Genomic DNA, 18,895 nt, shown 5'->3' on the forward strand with positions numbered 1-18,895 from the left:
TTTTAAAGAAACAATCTGAAATGTCTTCCAAATACCAAATCATAAACTTCAAAACAGATCTTTGGGAAATAGCTTATTTGTAATTTGGATACTGCTAGTGTTTGTGTTTAATATGTATAACTTAGATTTTGGAACCTCTCAGTAATTTCAAGTAATTTCTTTTTAGACAGAAGTCCTCAATATTGGCTATTCTGTGTTTGAAAGACGGGGACATTCTCACACCCCACTGTCTTCACTTTCTCTAGAAACATAGGAAACAGTTGATGTTTTTGATTGGAAAGTACTAATATGACCTAGACTATAATTTGTATTAGCAGAAATGAGTGTGAGGGAAGAAAGTATATCCAGTTCATTCTCATGCTCCTAGCAGGGCTCCGCCTTAGATTCTACTCTCTGCTGCAGGTGTGAGAGGACTTACCACCAGCACCATGAAGCCATGAAAGCCCAAATACGTGAGAGCCTGTTAGCAAAGCATGCTCTGGAGAAGCAGCAGCTCTTTGAGCTTTATGAGGGGACTCAATCCCAGCTCAGGTGAGAAGAAAAAGCCTTGGCTGCCCTCAGCTATGCAGGAGATGTGCTCTCAGTTCATAGTTTGGAGGAAAATTGTTTGGTGTGCAGGCCTTTTTTTTTTTTTTTAAGTCACTTAGTTGCAAGTTTTGTGTATTCAAGGTCTGACCTGGACAAGTTGAATAAAGAAATGGCTGCTGTGCAGGAATGTTACTTGGAAGTCTGCAGAGAGAAGGATAATCTAGAATCAACCCTCAAGAAGACCATTGAAAAGGAGCAGCAGGTGCAAGAGCAGAAGGTACTGTGCCAAGTTAGGCTCTTTCTGCACATTTTTCTTCTCTGCCCTCAATACTGTCATTTATACTAGTACACTTCCTCTGAGGAGATGAGGGGGCACATACTCATGGAGGCCTCTCTAATCTTGGCCATACCAAACTAATATAGTTCACAAAATCCTGTCAATACTGAATGTTATTAAAACTTTTGTTGAAAAGGATGTGTGTGGGGGGATGGATGGATGGATAGATAGATAGATACGTAGGTAGATAGGTAGATAGATAGGAGAAAATGTTTCCTTAGATATATTCTAAAAGGAAAACTAGTGTGGACCAGACCTACTCTGAGCCCACACACCCCTCTTCATGGGTTTCCCTTCATGTGTTTGTAAACTGGCCTGTGAGCCTACACAGTATTTCCTCAGCTACCTTTTCCTCAGACCCATTTTTTTTTAATTATTTATTTATTTATTTGAGAGCGACAGACACAGAGAGAAAGACAGATAGAGGGAGAGAGAGAGAATGGGCGCACCAGGGCTTCCAGCCTCTGCAAACGAACTCCAGACGCGTGCGCCCCCTTGTGCATCTGGCTAACGTGGGACCTGGGGAACCGAGCCTCGAACCGGGGTCCTTAGGCTTCACAGGCAAGCGCTTAACCGCTAAGCCATCGCTCCAGCCCAGACCCATTTTTATCACAGTAGTTAATTGTCATTCTATTTTCCTGGGATAAAGGTCAGAAGTTGTCGTGCTCTCGTGACGGGGAAGGTGAGGACATGAGAGGAAGGGCAGTGTGTAAGCACTGGCCTCATCCAGGGAAACTGGCCAAGCAGCAGTGGATTCTCTAACCCTGCCTGATGTTTCCTGGCTCTCCTTGCTGGGTGGGTAGGTGTGGAGTCACAGGTAACAATGACCAAGCCTGTCCTCCCTGTCCAGGTGGGACCCTTCCTGAGAAAGATTTCGGATTCTCCATTTTGCTTGGGACCAGCTTGCACCCCACAGTCTGAAGGCTACCTGCCTCAAGACTAGAAACCAGTTTAAAGGCAGTTTTTGAATATGGTATCTTACTGCAAGGTATTGCTATCACAGATTTGAGAATAGTGAAGAGCAGGAGAGCCATTCAGCTAGTCAATAGACTAACATGGTCAGTGGAAGAATTTTTTTCTTTTCTTTCTTTCTTTCTTTTTTTTGTTTGTGTATATGTGTGTTGTGAAGTATGTATACATGTGTGTGGCTTATGTATATATGTGTATGTATGTGTCTGTGCCACGTGGAACTTGCACTCACCTACAGTGGTGCTTGCTTACATGTAGTGGCTGGAACAAAAGGCTGAATGGCCTGTACCATTGCACTTCCACCTGTTCTTATTTGAGCCCAAGTTTCTTTCTGATCTTTTTTTTTTTTTTTTGGTGAGCTCCAGCAATACTCAGCTCTCTGTTTCTCTTATAGGGCTAAAGCATGTATCCACACCCAGCTGTTTGTCCACACCCAGCTATTTATGTGGCCCTAAGGGTTGAATACATGCAGACCAGTTCTTCTCAGCTCCTCATGCTTGCACAGGAGTGCACAGGCCATCTCTCCAACCTGGAAGCAGAATTTCTAAGGGGAACTCTTCTAGTCAGTGTTGGCCATAGAAAAGTTAAAAAGGTTCTTAAATTATCTAGCAATTGAGAACTTGGCTTTCATTTAAAATATAGAGAAGATCTCCAGTGTGACTTTAAAGAAAATGTTAAGCTGGCAAAAACATGAGAGTCATTCTCCCAAAAAGATCATTAAAAATATTATTGGCATTTTCTTTTTTTTTCATTAGTTATGTATACAGTGTATATACAGTGTATATACAGCCATATTGGTACCATCATTAGCCTCCCCCCCTGCAATCCCACCTCCAAAGGGACCCTCCTTGTTGGAGAATGTGGGTCGTGCATTGTGGGGTTAGCCATCAATTATGGGGAAGAGGCAATGTCTCTGTACATAATATCCCAACATGTGGCTCTAACAATCTTTCTGCCCCCTCTTCTGTGAAGTTCCCTGAGTCATATTGTGTTTGTTTTATGTCTACTTCAGTAACGAGGTCTTGGGAACCTCTGTGTCTCTGAACATCTGGTTTGGTAGGAGTTGAGTGTTCTCTGTATCCATCTTCTTCAGCCCTTGTGCTGGTACCAGGTTCACCAAGAAAGCAGCACTCTTGCTCATTGCCCCAATTACTCTATGGTGTTAGCTGGGTCTCTGGTGAGGTGTGATGGGCTGATTCTCTCCTTAGGTTCTGTGTCCATTTGAAAAAGAGAAGCAAGTTCTCTAACAGAGAGTGAATTCAGCACCAGATAAGTAATATAACCATTATTATTTTAGAGAGAATTTCATAAGTGTAGGCCCTCTTGTAGCCCACAGTTGGTGGGAGCTTGATAATGGAGAGCAGACTTGTTTTTTGGATATGGTTCTGACTTTTTTCCCAGAACCAGCTATGGGTTCTGTTCCACTGAGTGGATCCATTAGCCAAATCAAGAGCAGTTGGTTGCCCACCATGGCTGGGTGCCACTATTGGACTTGTGTCAGCATCACATCAGGTTGTTTGCTGCTGAGTAGCTTAGACCACAAGTTGCTTGGACAGATGTTGGCCATTTTCTCCCAGTCACTCAGGTAGCACCTTCTGGCACTAGACGAGCTAATTGTCTGGGGACTGACTCTCTTCCATATTACAGCCAGATCACTTCATGTTCTGTACCAACAGCTTATTGTGACTTTGGCAGTAGGGTCTTACCACTGACCTTTGGTGGGCCATCAAGTACTCTGACAGAAATCTGTCTTATTTTGGGAAACCTTGTAGGTCTGTCTGATCAACAACTCATTGTGGATGTTAACCACATGCTGGTACTGGGAGCTACAGACCAGTCAAGGGAAAAGAAGTAGGGAAAAAAATAAATATTATAAAAAAGAAAGAGAGAAGAGGGAGAAGAGTGGGAGGGAGGGAAGGAGGGAAACAGAAGATTAAGGTCAGTCTTCATCATCCCCTCTCCTGGGCCTTGTGATTCAGTTATTCCCTCTAAGGACCAGAGGATGGTTCAACCATTTAATCTGTCTTTTAGGATTTAGAATTTTATGGTACCATTGCCATTTGGGTCCAGTTTTATATCCTACCCCCCTTACCCTCCCCTACCATCCCACCCTCCCTATTGTCCAGGCCTCCAGATGTTTATTAGGTATGTCAGCATCTCAGGCAGATTCAGGTTAGGAGCCACAGATGAGTGAGACCATGAGATAATTATCTTTATGCGATTGGGTGAGTTCACTGAGAATGATTTGTTCCAAGTTTGACCATTTTTCTTCAAATTTTATTGTGTCATTTTTCCTTACTGCTGTGTAGAATTCCATCATGTAGATATACTACATCTAGGTTATGCACTCATCTGATGATGGACATCTGGGTTGATTCCAGCTGTTAGTTATTATAAATTGAGCAGCTGTAAACATGGTTGAGCAAATCTCTCTTAACTGAGGCATGGAGCTTTTGGGTAAATGCCCAATAAGGAATAATTGGGTCTGTTGGTAACTCTATAGTTACCTTTTTGAGGAGTCTCCATATTGCTTTCCATAGTGGTTGTACCATCTTACATTCCTACCAACAGTGAATGAGAGTTCCTATTTCTCCACATCTTCTCCAGCATTTGTTTTTATTTGACTTTTTTTTTTTTTTGAGGGAGGGTCTCACTCTAGCCCAGGCTGACCTGGAATTCACTATGGAGTCTCAGGGTGGCCTCGAACTCATGGTGATCCTCCCACCTCTGCCTCCCGAGGGCTGGGATTAAAGGAATGTGCCACTATGCGAGGCTCATTTGACTTTTTAATGTTTGCTATCCTTCTGGGGTAAGGTGGAATCTCATAGTTGTTTTAATTTGCATTTCCCTGATGATTAGGGCTGAACATTTTCTTCCTTTTTTTTTTCTTTTGGTTTTTATTTTTCTCAATTTTTATTAACATTTTCCTTGATGATAAAAAATATCCCATGGTAATACCCTCTCTCCCCCACCTCACTTGCCCCTTTGAAATTCCATTCTCCATCCTATCCCCTCCCCATCTCAATCGGTCTCTCTTTTATTTTGATGTCATGATCTTTACCTCCTCTTATGATGGGCTTGTGGAGGTAGTGTCAGGTACTATGAGGTCATGGATATCCAGGCCATTTTATGTCTTGAGGGAGCACGTTGTAAGGAGTCCTACCTTTCCTTTGGCTCTTACATTCTTTCCGCCACCTCTTCCGCATTAGACCCTGAGCTTTGGAAGTTGTGATAGAGATGTTAGTCAGTACTCCAGTCACTTCTTTCTAGCACTATGATACCTTCTGAGTCATCCCAAGGTCACTGCCATCTGAAAACAGAAGATTCTCTACCCAAAGTGAGAGTAGTATTAATATAAGGGTATAAATATTAAGAGTGCTTACTGGGCAGTTTGATAAGCATAATATATACATTTTTCCAGACATCAGCAGATGTTACACCCCTAGGGCTCAAGACTACACCTGTTTTAAGTTTTCAGTATCAGGGATGTGTTCCCTGCCATGGAGTGGACCCCCAGTCCAATTGGAGGGCAGTTGTTTTCCACCATGACAGACGTGCCACTATTGCACCCATTGGCTCATTTGGGCTGGCTGGCCAATTATAAGGCTTGCAGTGTCCACTGTTGAGTATCTTCACTGATCGTTGAACTACATGTAGAATGGCTTCTTCCAGCTTTCTGTCAGCTGGTCTAAATGGAGGAGGTTATCAGCTCAGTTCCAGTGGTATTTTTCAGTGGCCTTGCAGCCCAAGTATGTGGCATCTTCAGGAATAGGGTCTTACCATCTATTCCTGGTGGGAACCAACGGCCTCGGCAATGGCGTATAATATTTCACGGGCATCATGTACCTCCCTGGCCAACAACTCACTGGAGGTATCCCATCCCTGGCACTGGAAATTTTTAACAACGATATATGGCTCCTGAGTTTTCCATTGTCAGAAGCCAGAGGATCCCATATGATTTATTTGTATCTTAGATTTTGATTAGCCCTCCCTCCACCTTTCCTTTACTCAATCTCTTTCCCTGACCTCACTTTGTACCTTTTCACCTCTGTTAATCTATTCTTCTACTTACATATATACAACCTATTAAGTACCCTCCTCCCTTCCTTTCTCTTCCCTTTATATCTCCTTTTTAACTTACTGGCCTCTGCTACTGAGTTTTTTCCTTCTCACACAGAACCCCAATCACTGTAGCTAGGATCCACATATGAGGGAAAACATGTGGCGCTTGGCTTTCTGGGCCTGGGTTACCTCACTTAGTATAATCCTTTCCAGATACTTCCATGTTTCTGCAAATTTCATAACTTCATTTTTCTTTACCGCTGAGTAGAACTCCATTGTATAAATGTGCCACATCTTCATTATCCACTCATCAGTTGAGGAACATCTAGGCTGGTTCCATTTCTCAGTTGTTATAAATTGAGCAGCAATAAACATGGTTGAGCACGTACTTCTAAGGAAATGAGAAGAGCTCTTTGGATATATGCCTAGGAGTGCTATAGCTGGGTCATATGGTAGATCAATCTTTAGCTGTTTTAGGAACCTCCACACTGATTTCCACAATGGCTGGACCAGATTGCATTCATAGCAACAGTGTACAAGGATTCCTCTTTTTCCACATCCCCACCAACATTTATGATCATTTGTTTTCATGATGGTGGCCAATCTGACAGGAGTGAAAGGAATCTCAATGTAGTTTTAATCTGCATTTCCCTGATGACTAGGGATGCAGAACATTTTTTTAGATGCTTAATGCCATTCATATTTCTTCCTTTGTGAACTTTCTATTTAGCTCCATACCCATTTTTGGATTGGCTTGTTTGATTCCTTATTATTTAACTTTTTGAATTCTTTGTATACACTAGATATTAATGCTCTTTAAGATATATAGCTGGTGAAGATTTTTTCCCATTCTGTAGGCTGCCTCTTTGCTTTATTCACTGTGTCCTTTGCAGTACAAAATCTTTGTAATTTCTTGAGGTCCCAGTAGTTAATCTGTGCTTTTATTGCCTGAGCAACTGGGGTTGTATTCAGAAAGTCTTTGCCAAGACCAATATGTTGAAGGGTTTCCCCTACTTTTTCCTCTAGCAGTTTCAGAGTTTCAGGTCTGATGTTAAGGTCTTTAATCCATTTGAACTTAACTCTTGTGAATGGAAAGAGAGAAGAATCTATTTAAATCCTACCCTAGATACATATCCAGTTTTCCCAACACCATTTTCTGAAGAGGCTGTCTTTTCTCCAATGAGTATTTTTGGCATTTTTATTGAATATCAGGTGGCTATAGCTACCTAGACTTATATCTGGGTCCTCTATTCTGTTCCATTGATCTACATGTCTGCTTTTGTGCCAGTACCACGCTGGTTTTGTTACTTTGGCTTTCTAGTATAGGTTAAAATCAGGTATGGTGATACCACCAGCCTTATTTTTGTTGCTCAGTATTATTTTAGATATTTGAGGTCTTTTGTGATTCCAGATGAATTTTTGGATTGTTTTTTCTATTTCCATGAAGAATGCCTTTGGAATTTTGAGGGGATTGCATTAAATGTGTAGATTGCTATTGGTAAGATTTCCATTTTCATAATATTGATTCTTCGAATCCAGGAACAAGGGATGTGTTTCCACTTCTGAGTGTCTTCTGAAAATTCTTGCTTGAGTGTTTTAATGTTCTCATTGTAGAGATTCTTTACTTCCTTGGTTAGGTTTATTCCAAGGTAGTTTATCTTTATTTATTTTTTTGATGCAATTGTGAATGGGAGTGATTCTCTGATTTCATCCTCTGTGTGTTTGTTGTTAGCATATATGAAGGCACCTGATTTCTGTGTATTTATTTCGTATCCTGCTATATGGCTATAGGTGTTTATCAGCTCTAACAGTTTGCTACTAGAGTCTTTAGGGTCCTTTATATATAGAATCATGTCATCTTCAAATAATGATAACTTGATCTCTTCCTTTCCAATTTTTATCCCTTTTATGTGTGTCTCTTGCCTTATTGCTATGGCTAAGACTTCCAGTACTATATTAAATAAATGTGGGGACATTGGACACTCCTGTCTTGTTCCTGATTTTAGTGGAAAAGCTTCCAGATTTTCCCCATTTAGTAATATGTTGGCTATAGGCTTGTCATAAATAGTCTTTATTATATTGAGATATGTTCCTTCAATTCCCAGTCTCTGTAGGACTTTTATGATGATTTTGTCAAATGCTTTCTCTGCGTCTAATGAGATGATCGTGTGATTTTTGTCCTTCAATCCATTTATATAATGTATTACATTTATCGATTTGCATATATTGAACCATCCCTGCATCTCTTGGATAAAGCCTACTTGGTCAGCATGAATGATCTTTCTGATATATTCTTGTGTTCTGTTTGCCAATATTTTGTTGAGAATTTTTGCGTCTATGTTTATGAGGAAGATTGATCTGTAATTTTCTTTTTTTGTTCTATCTTTGCCTGGTTTTGGTATCAGGGTGATGCTGGCTTCATAGAAGGAGTTTGGTAGAATTCCTTCTTTTTCTATTTCCTGGAAAAGCTTAAGAAGCAATGGTGTTAGCTCTTCCTTGTAGGTCTGGTAAAATTCAGCAGTGAATCCATCTGGGCCTGGGCTTTTTTTAGTTGGGTGATTTTTGATAACTGTTTGGATCTCCATGCTTGTTATAGGTATATTTCAGTGATTAATCTCATCTTGATTTAATTCAGGTAGGTCATATAAATCAAGGAAATCATCCATTTTTTTCAGATTTTCATACTTGTGGAGCATATGCTTTTATAGTATGTCACTATGTTTCTTGTGAATTTCGCTGGCATCTGTTGTGATGTTATCTAATTTTACTAATTTGTGTCTTTTCTCTCTTTTGGTCAGATTTGCTAAGGGTCTATCAATCTTGTTTATCCTTTCAAAGAACCAACTCTTTGTTTCATTAATTCTTTGGATTGTTTTTTTTTTTTTTTGTTTGTTTGTTTCTATTTTATTAATTTCTGCCCAGATCTTTATTATGTCTTCCCGCCTACTGATTTTTGGTTTGCCTTGTTCTTTTTCCAAGGCTTTAAGGTGAAACATTAGGTCGTTTACTTGCGACCTTCCTAATTTATTTATTTATTTTTTTTTTGGTTTTTCGAGGCAAGGTTTCACTCTGGCTCAGGCTGACCTGGAATTCACTATGTAGTCTCAAGGTGGCCTCGAACTCACGGCGATCCTCCTACCTCTGCCTCCCGAGTGCTGGGATTAAAGGCGTGCGCCACCACGCCCGGCTGCCTAATTTCTTAATATAGGCACTGCAAGCTATAATTTTACCTCTTAGAACTGCTTTCATTGTGTCTCAGAGATTCTGGTATGTTGTCTTCTGATTATCGTTTGACTCGATAAAATTTTTGATTTCCTTCTTGATTTCTTCTTTGACCCATTCTTCATTTATTTAGTTTCCATGATTTTATATATGCTCTGTAGCCTTTCTTGCTACTGATTTGTAGTTTAATTCCATTGTGGTCAGATAGAATGCAAGGAATTATTTCAATTTTCCTGAATTTGTTAAGATTTGCTTTGTGTCCTAATATATGGTCTATATTAGAGAATGTTTCATGTGCTGCTGAAAAGAATGTATATTCTGCAGCATTTGGATGAAATGTCCTGTATATATCTGTTAGGTCCATTCCTTCTATGACCTCATTTAGTCCAGATGCCTCTCTGTTTATTTTTTCCTGGGATGACCTGTCAATTGATGAGAGTGGGGTGTTAAAGTCATCCACCACCACTGTGTTTGGTGTTATCTGTGACCTTAGTTCTAATAGTGTTTGTTTGATGAATTTGGGATCCCCCATGTTAGGTGCCTATATGTTTAGGATTGTAATGTCCTCCTGTTGGAGTGTGCCCTTAATCAATATAAAGTGACCTTCCTTATCTTTCTTGACTAACATTTGAGTGAAGTCTCCCTTGTCAGATACTAGGATAGCAACCCCTGCTTGTTTTCTAGGCCCATTTGCTTGAAACACAGTTTTCCAACCTTCCACCCTAATATAATATCCATACTTTGTAGAAAGGTCAGTTTCTTGGAGGCAACAAATTGAAGGATCCTGCTTTTTAACCCAGTCTGCAAACCTATGTCTTTTGGTTGGGACATGGAGGCCGTTGATATTAAGAGATTTTATTGAAAGGTGTGTATTTATGTTTGCCATAGTATTTGAGTATTTGAGTATTGTTTGTTTTTTTCCAGGTTCTTTATATGTGTTCTTTTCTTTCTCTTCAGCACGGAGGATTCTTTCAAGTATTTTCTGTGGAGCTGGTTTTGTCTTCAAATACTCCGTTAACATGCTTTTGTCATGGAATGTCCTTCTTTCTCCATCTATTTGAATGGATAGCTTTGCAGGATAAAGTAACCTTGGTTGACAGTTGTTATCTTTCAGAATTTGGCATACATCACTCCAAGCCCTTCTGGCTTTTAAAGTTTGTGTTGAGTAATCTGCTATAATCCTGATGGGCTTGCCTTTGTAGGTAACTTGATTTTTCTGTCTGACTGCTTTCAATATTTTTCTTTGGATTGTCTCTTTGATAGTTTGATTATAATATGGTAAGGAGAGTTTCTTTCCAGGTTTTGTCTGACTGGTGTTCTAAATGCTTCCCATATCTGCATTGGCACCTCTTTCCCAGTTTGGGGGAAGTTTGCTTCCATGATTTTGTTTTTGTTGATTATGATTTTGATTTTGTTGAGGACGCCTTTGGAGTGAAATTCTTCTCCTTCTGCTATGCCCTGATTTCCTAAGTTTGATGTTTTCTTAGTGTCTCATATATCTTGAAATTCCCATTCATACTTCTCTATTAGTTTGACTTTCTCTTTGTTAGACTATATTAGATCTGCCACCTGGTCTAGCTTAGATATTCTGTCCTCTCCTTCATCCATTCTACTGGTGAGATTTTGTACAGAGTTTTTTATTTCATTAGCTGTGTTCTTCATTACTAGTAATTCTGACTGGTTTTTCTTTATTATTTCTATTTCTTTATTTATGTCTTGTATTACTTCTTTATTTCGTTAAATTGGTGTCCTGTGTCTTCTTTGATTCCTTTGATTTCCTTTTTCATTCCTTTGATTTCTTCTTTAACTTCTTTGAACATATTTACAACCATTTTATTGAAATCTTTCTCAGGCATTTCCTCTAATTCGTTCTCACTGGAGGTCATTTCTGATATATTAATACTTTTTGGTGGATTTATATTATCTTGATTTCTGGTGTTTCTTGTGTTATAGTGTATATATTTTTGCATCTTGGATTATGTTAATGCTTGAATCAATTGATCTGATGTTATATATCTTCAGTGTAGGAAATTAAGATGTTAGGTGTGACTCTGAGCATTCTCAGAGTATCTACAAAATTGTTCCTAGGGGTTGAGTTTGCTTACTATGGGAGTATTCATGTAGGCTGAGTGGAACAAAGTACAGGTAGATTCTACAATTTAACTAAACACTATACACATTCAATAAACAACAGCACAGAGTAGTTTGCAGGAGTAGTTATTATAACAACCAGATCCTCTATCAACAAAGAGGTTTAGATTTCTGATCTGTTGAGGGTTCCAAGTCAGCTTGTGACAAAGTGAGACCCTTCCCTGGTACAATCCCAGTTATCTTTTTGGATGATTTTGGTCTCAGTCAAGTAGGCTGGCTGTGTCGCTGGACTGCTGTTCTGTTTTCTGGAGCCGGGCACTGGCTTTTTCTGTGGGGCAAACCAAGCCTGGCAATTGTGGCCCTGCAGACCTGCACCACCACTGCTGGAACCGCCGCTGCTGCTGCTGAAGCTGCCCCTGATGGATCCCCCGCTGCTATAGCTGCTGCTGCTACTGCTGGATCTGCCACTGCTAGAGCCACTGTTGCCAGTGCCAGAGCCACTGTTGCCAGTGCCAGAGCTGCTGCAGTTGCTGCCAGATCCGGAGTTGAATCCACCGCTTCCACCACCGCTTCTTCTGCTGGAGCCAAAGCCGCTGCTGCCGGAGCTGCTGCGGCCTGCCGATGTGTGCTCTGGATCTCTCCTACTTCTCTGCTGCCATTTTAATTTCTTATACACCTCACTTTTTAGTAAAAGTGTGTATTTTGCTGGGTTTTCTTTGGGTTTTTCTTCCCTAGGCTGCCTTGGCGTGGTTCCTGTGCCGTCATCTTAACTGGAAGTCAATGAACATTTTCTTAAGTGTATGTTTGCCATTTGTATTTCTTCCTCTGAGAACTCCCTATACAGTTCTCTGCCCCACTTTGTGAGTGGGTTATTTGACTTTTTATTGTTTAGGTTTTTTGGCTGTTTGTAGATTCTAGGGATTAGGTCTCTGCAGTTGTATAGCTGGCAAAAAAAAAAAAAAAAAAAAATTCTCCCATTCTGTGGTTAATCTATTGGCTCTGCTTATTGTATGTTTGTCTGTCAAGAAACTTTAATTTCATGAGATCCCAATGGTTGAGTGATTGTTTAAGTTCCTAAGCTATTGGGGTTTTGTTCAGGAAGTCTTTTCCATTCCTATATCATGGAAATTTCTTCCTCTTTTTTCTTTTGTAGTAGCAGAGTTTTTGGTCTTCTATTAAGGTCTTTGATTCATTTGGCCATAATTTTTGTGCATGGTGAGATGTGTGGATCAAGTATCATTTTCCTGCATATGAATATCCAGTTTGTACAACACTATTTGTTGAAGATGCTATCTTTTCTCCAGCCTCCATTGTTAGGACCTCTGTGAAATATCAAATAACTGTAGTTATTGACCCAAAGTCCAGGTCCTCAATTCTTTTCCATTGGTCTAGTACCATGTTGTTTTTTTTTTATTACTGTGGCTTTGTAATATAGCTTTATATCAGGTATGGTGATATCTCCAGATGTGTTTCTTTTGCTAAGGATATGGTTGGATATCTGAGGCCTTCTGCCATCCCATATGAATTTTGAGATCATTTTTTCTGTCTTGGTGAAGAAAAATGTTGCCATTATTATTAGTATTGCATTAAATCTGTATATTGTCTTTGGTAAGATTGCCATTTCAAAATGTTAATTCTGCCTAGCCAGAAGCATGGGAGATCTTTCTATTTTCTCAAGTCCTCCTCAATTTCTTTCTTGAATGTTTTTATGTTTCATTTGTATAGAGCTTCCACATCCTTGGTTAATGTTATCCCAAAGTATTTTTGTTGTTGTTGTTGCTATTGAAAATGGGACAATGTCACTTATTTCTTTCTCTGTATCTTTGTCTTTTGCATATAGAAAGGCTACTGAGTTTTGTGCATTGAATTTGTATCCTGCCTCTTTGCTGAAGGAGTTAATCACCTTTAAGATTTTTGAGATGGAGGTTCTTGGGTCACTCATGTATAGAATCATGTCATCTGCAAATAGAGCTAACTTAACTTCTTCCTTTCCAAGTTGTATCCCTTTTATTTCTTTCTCCTGTTTTATTGCTTGAGCTAGGACTTCCAGTACTATATTGAAAAGCAGAGGTAAGAGTGGACACCCCAGTCTTGTTCCTGATCTCAGTGGGAATTCCTTCAGTCTTTCTCCATTAAGTATTATTTGGGCTTTAGGAGCTTTGTATATAGCCTTTATTATGTTGAAATATAAACTAACCATGCCACTTCTCTCCAATGTTTTGATCATAAAGTGATGTTATATTTTGTCAAAGGCCTTTTCTGCATCTATCGAAATGATCATGCGGTTTTTGTGTGTAAGCTTATTTATATAGTGTAGAAGACACCTTCATGTTTGCTGAGATGAACTTTCAGACCAGGCACAATTATAGAGGAAGGGATATTTATTGAAGCTTACAGATCCAGGGGAAGTTCTATAATAGCACAAGAAGCTGATCTGCTTTCACAGATCCAAGCAGAGAGAGGGAAGTGCAAGCCAGAAGACATATAGCACAGCACACTTCAGGAACTCCAGCTAGCACACTTTGCATATCTTTAGATTGAAATCTCATACCTACCACCACACCCAGTGACACCCTCTCCAGCCAGGTGGCTGCAGATGCAAAGTACAAACTAATAAAACAGTGAATATGTTGGGGGCCATCTATGCAAACTACCACATGTGGTATATTACATTGACAGATATCCATATGTTGAACCACCCTGCATTTCTGGCATGAAACCTACTTGATCAAGGTAGATGATACTTCTGATGTGTTGTTGAATTCGGTTTGCAAGGATTTTGTTCAGGATCTTTGTGTCTAAGTGCATCATGAAAATAGGCCTATAGTTTTCTTTTCTTGTGGTAGATCTGCCTGGCTTTGGTATTAGGGTGAGAGTAACTTCATAGAAGGAATTTGGGAGCTTTCCCTGTTCACTGATTGTGTGGCACAGTTTGAGAAAAATTGGTTTCAGTTCTTCTATGAAGGTTTGATAGAATTCTGCTAAGAAACCATCTGGTCCTGGATTCTTCTTTTTGTGTAGGTTTTTGGTTACCTTTTCAATATTGATAGGTGTGATAGGTTTGTTTAGGACATTAATATGCTCTCAGTTTAGCTTTGGTAGGTGGTATGTATCTAGGAATTAGTTCATTTCCTCCATATTATCCAGTTTTGTGGAGAAGAGGCTTTTGAAATAAGTCCTGATGATTCCCCAAATTTCACTTATGTCTGTGTGATCTCTCCTTTTCACTTCTAATTTTGTTAATTTGAAGCATCTCTTTTTGTGCTTGATCAAATTGGCCAGGGATTTATCAATTTTGTTTATTTTTTCCAAGAAATAGCTCTTTGTTTCATCAATTTTCTTAAATTTTTTTTTGTTTTTTAGTTTCCAATTCATTAATTTCTGCTCTGATCTTAATTATTTCTTTCCAACTGGAACTTTTTTTGGTTGGATTCATCTTGTTTTTCCAGTGTGTTTATGTGATGGTTAGGTTATTGATTTGGGATCTCTCTGTGTTATGAAGGGATTTAGTGCTATGAATTTTCCCCTGAGGGCCATCTTCATTGTGTCCCTTATGTTTTGGTATGTGGTGTTCTCATTGTCATTTAATTCTTGAAATTTTGCAATTTTATTTTTTATTTCATCCACTACTCATTTATTGTTGAAAAGTGTGTTGTTCAGTTTTCAGGAACTAATGGGATTCCTGGTATATCTTTTGTTGTTAATTTCTAACAATACAGCATTGTGAACTGGTATCATGAAAGAAATGATTTCGATCTTTCTCAATATATGGAGGCAGGCTTTATGACCCAATATATGATTTATTTTAGAGAAGGTTCCATGCGCTGCTGAGGAGAATTTTCATACAATTTGTTTTATTGATTCCTGTCCCTCCTCTTCCCTGCCTACCCATTTTCTTCCCATTTCCCACCCCTCATATTTTCCCTCTCAAAAATATCACTTTTCTCAAAATATATTTTGGGGAACTTTTAAAAGAATCAATTTAGCTAAAAATTAGACCTTATATAAAGGTTAGTACTTATTGACATTTTGGCTGGAAAAATTTATACATAAGTGAAAGAAGATAAAAATTATATGACTGTACCTGTTTTTCCAAACCCATGCTTCCAAATGTTACCGGTTAATTTCCTTCAAGTATTTGATATTAGAACCAGGGATATAGCTCAGTAGTGGAACACTTGCCTAATATTCATGAAGCTCTGAATTTAATTTCTACTAATGTAAAAAGATAAAAACAAAAATATAACATTTACTGCCCTCCTAACTGGGTGTATAAATCTGAAATTTTTGAGCATATGTATATATTGATCAGGATGCACAATAGATTCATTGTCCTTAAAGCTTTCTTGTGCTGTCACTTTGTACACACACTCCACTCAAAGGCCAGTATATTTAGAACATCAGAAGTTGATTTTTTTTTTTTTTTGCGGGGCGGAGGGGGCGCTTCGAGGTAGGGTTTCACTCTAGCACAGGCTGACCTAGAATCCACTGGGTAGTCTTAGGGTGGCCTTGAACTCATGTTGATCCTCCTACCTCTGCCTCCCAAGTGCTGGGATTAAAGGCATGTGCCACCAGGCCCAGCTCTTCCTCTTTTTTTTTATTGTAGACAGCTAGAACACTTTGCAGTTTTTGTAAGTCAATCAGAAATGGAATATCTTTATATTTAGGAGACTTCCATCTTTTCTCATTCTCCAAATGTAGGCAGTGTTGCACACATATGCATGCACACACATGAACAAGCGTGTGTGCGCACACCCACATGGCTGGAATGGCTGGGATTTTATTAAACTGTAGCGCAGACTAGGGAGCTTTGGAGGTTGCTCTTCTCTGCAGGACAAGAGCAATTTACCTGTGTCTGAGCTTTAGGTGAGGAAATTACTTTGGATGCAAACTTTGAGACAGACATCACAAAGAGGGTATATTTTCATGTTTCATGTGTGCTACTGTTTGCTCTTTTTCTTTATTGTTTCTTTGGAGGCAGGGGTGGCTGCAAGGGAGGGGTGATATAGGGTCTCAGCCCAGGCTGGTTACAAACTTGGTATGAAATCAAGGATGGCTTTGAACTCTTAATCCTCCTTCCTCCACCTCTAGAGAGTTTGTTGAGTCAGGCTGTAGGATGAGTGGCAGCTCAGTATGCATTCATAGAGAGGGAGTGTGAAATCCTGTATCATCTTAAATACACCAACAGTTGAGGGTAAATGCTAACCACTGATGGCTCTGATCAACATTCTCATTCTTGATGCCACTCCTGTATTTTATACTGAGGCTTTTGCATGCAACTGTAGTATAACACTTAGTCCTTAGACGTTGCATTTCTTTTTTCCTTTAGATCTAAGCAATACTCAAGTTTAAATGTTTATCTTTTGTGATGATCAGTATTATACAGAGATCCTCAGTTGAATTTTGTTTACAGAGACAGCTCTTGGAGGCAAGAGAAGAATATGTAAGGAAACTAAAGTTGGAACTTGAAGAAAAGTATCAAGAAACTCTTAAGATGGAAAAAAACAAGTGGCTGAAAGAACGAGAAAGCAATGTTAAACAGCAGGGTGGAAATGAAGTGATGATCTCCAGTGCACACTTGGACAAGGAAATGAAAGAGGTGTGTACCAAAATTTCTTTCCAGTCACTATGTTAAAAATGGAGCATTAATTACAGAACATAGTTCTTCCTACACACATGGATTTTTTTTTTTAAGTATCTTATTTGAAAGGGTGGGGTCATGCCAGGGCCTCTAGACACTGCAAAAACAGTTTGAGAAAAATTGGTTTCAGTTCTTGTATGAAAGTTTGATAGAATTCCACTGAGAAGCCATCTGGTCCTGGACTTTTCTTGTGGGGGAGGTTTTTGATTACCTTTTCAATCTCTGTGGATTTGGTAGGTTTGTTTAGGAGAGTAATATCCTCTGAGTTTAGTTTTGGTAGGTGGTATGTGTCTAGGAATTCATCCATTTCTTCCAGATTATTTAATTTTGTGGAGTAGAGATTTTGGAAGTATGCTCTGATGATTCTTCCACATTTATGATTTTGTTAATTTGAGACTTCTCTGTTCTTGCTTGATCATATTGGTCAGGGGTTTATCAATCTTGTTAATTTTTTCAAAGAACCAGCTCTTTGTTTCATCAATTTTTTTTTAAAATTTTTATTTATTTGAGAGAAAGAGAGAAAGGCAGGCAGGCAGAGAGAGAGAGAGAGAGAGAGAATGGGCGCACCAGGGCTTCCAGCCACTGCAAATGAACTCCAGACACGTGCGCCCCCTTGTGCATCTGGCTAACGTGGGTCCTGGGGAATTGAACCTCGAACCGGGGTCCACAGGCTTCACAGGCAAGCGCTTAACCGCTAAGCCATCTCTCCAGCCCGTGTTTCATCAATTTTTTTAAAAATTGTTTTCTTAGTTTCCAATTCATTAATTTTTCTGCTCTAATCTTGACTAGTTTTTTCCATCTGGAGCTCTTTGGGTTGGTTTCTTCTTGTTTTTCCAGCACCTTTTGGTGTGCAGTCAGGTAATTAATTTGGGATCTTTCTGTATTTGTAATGAAGGCAATTGGGGCTGTGAATTTTCCCCTTATGACTGCCGTCATTGTGTCCCATATGTTTTGGTAGGTTGTATTTTCATTATCATTCAGTTCTAGGAATTTTACAATTTCTTTTTTTATTTCTTCCATGACCCATTCATTGTTTAAAAGTGTGTTTGATAGTCTCCAGGAGCTGGTGAAGTTCTTGACGTGTCTCTTGTTACTAATTTCTACCTTTAAAGCATTGTTACCTAACATGATGCAGGAAGTTACTTCAATTTTCCTCACTTTATGAAGGCATGCTTTATGGCCTAATATATGGTAAATTTTGGAGAAGGGATGGGCTGCTGAGAAGAATGTGTATTCTGTAGAGTTGGGGTAGAAAGTTCTGTAGATATCTGTTAAATCTAGTTGGTCTATGGGCTGGAGAGATGGCTTAGTGGTTAAGTGCTTGCCTGTGAAGCCTAAGGACCCTGGTTCAAGGCTTGGTTCCCCAGGTCCCACATTAGCCAGATGCACAAGGGGGCACATGTGTCTGGAGTTCGTTTGCAGTGGCTGGAAGTCCTGGCGCGCCCATTCTCTCTCTCCCTCTATCTGTCTTTCTCCCTGTGTCTGTCGCTCTCAAATAAATAAATAAAAAATGAACAAAAAAATATTTAAAAAAAAAATCTAGTTGGTCTATGATATGGTAGAGCTCTATTATTTCCCTATTTATTTTCTGCTTGGTTGATCTGTCTACTGATGATGGTGGAGTATTGAAGTCTCCAGTTACTATGGTGTTGGTGTTTATTTCTATTTTATTGTCAAGTAGATTTTGTTTTATAAGTTTTGGTGCACCTGTCTTTGACACATACATATATATAAAATCATGATGTGCTCATGTTGGATCATTCCCTTGATGAATAAGAAGTGGCCTTCTTTGTGCTTTTTGATTAATTTTTTGTTTGAAGTCTCTTTTATCAGATATTAATATAGCAATGCCCGCTTGTTTTTTATTTCCATTTGCTTGGAATATCATTTTCCAACCTTTCACTCTGAGGAGGTGTCTATCTTTAGTGGTGAGGCAGGTTTCTTGAAAACAGCAGATAGAAGGGGCTAGTTTTTTCATCCATCCTGATAACCTGTAGCTTTTAAAAAAAAATTATTAACATTTTCCATGATTATAAAAAAATATC

General features: G+C 39.2%; 1 protein-coding gene across 4 annotated transcripts in view; it reads left to right on the plus strand.

Moving 5' to 3' along the window:
- Cep152 (centrosomal protein 152) overlaps window positions 1-18,895 on the plus strand; it is a 157,767-nt gene that overhangs the window by 80,543 nt on the left and 58,329 nt on the right. For all 4 annotated transcript variants that reach the window (XM_045157384.1, XM_045157381.1, XM_045157382.1 and 1 more), the window contains exons 16-18: window positions 403-531; window positions 670-805; window positions 16,623-16,808. In XM_045157384.1, the coding sequence (XP_045013319.1) occupies window positions 403-531; window positions 670-805; window positions 16,623-16,808 (451 nt within the window). The remainder of the gene's footprint in view (window positions 1-402; window positions 532-669; window positions 806-16,622; window positions 16,809-18,895) is intronic.

Source organism: Jaculus jaculus, chromosome 8 (assembly GCF_020740685.1).
Source record: "Jaculus jaculus isolate mJacJac1 chromosome 8, mJacJac1.mat.Y.cur, whole genome shotgun sequence".
Taxonomy (NCBI): domain Eukaryota; kingdom Metazoa; phylum Chordata; class Mammalia; order Rodentia; family Dipodidae; genus Jaculus; species Jaculus jaculus.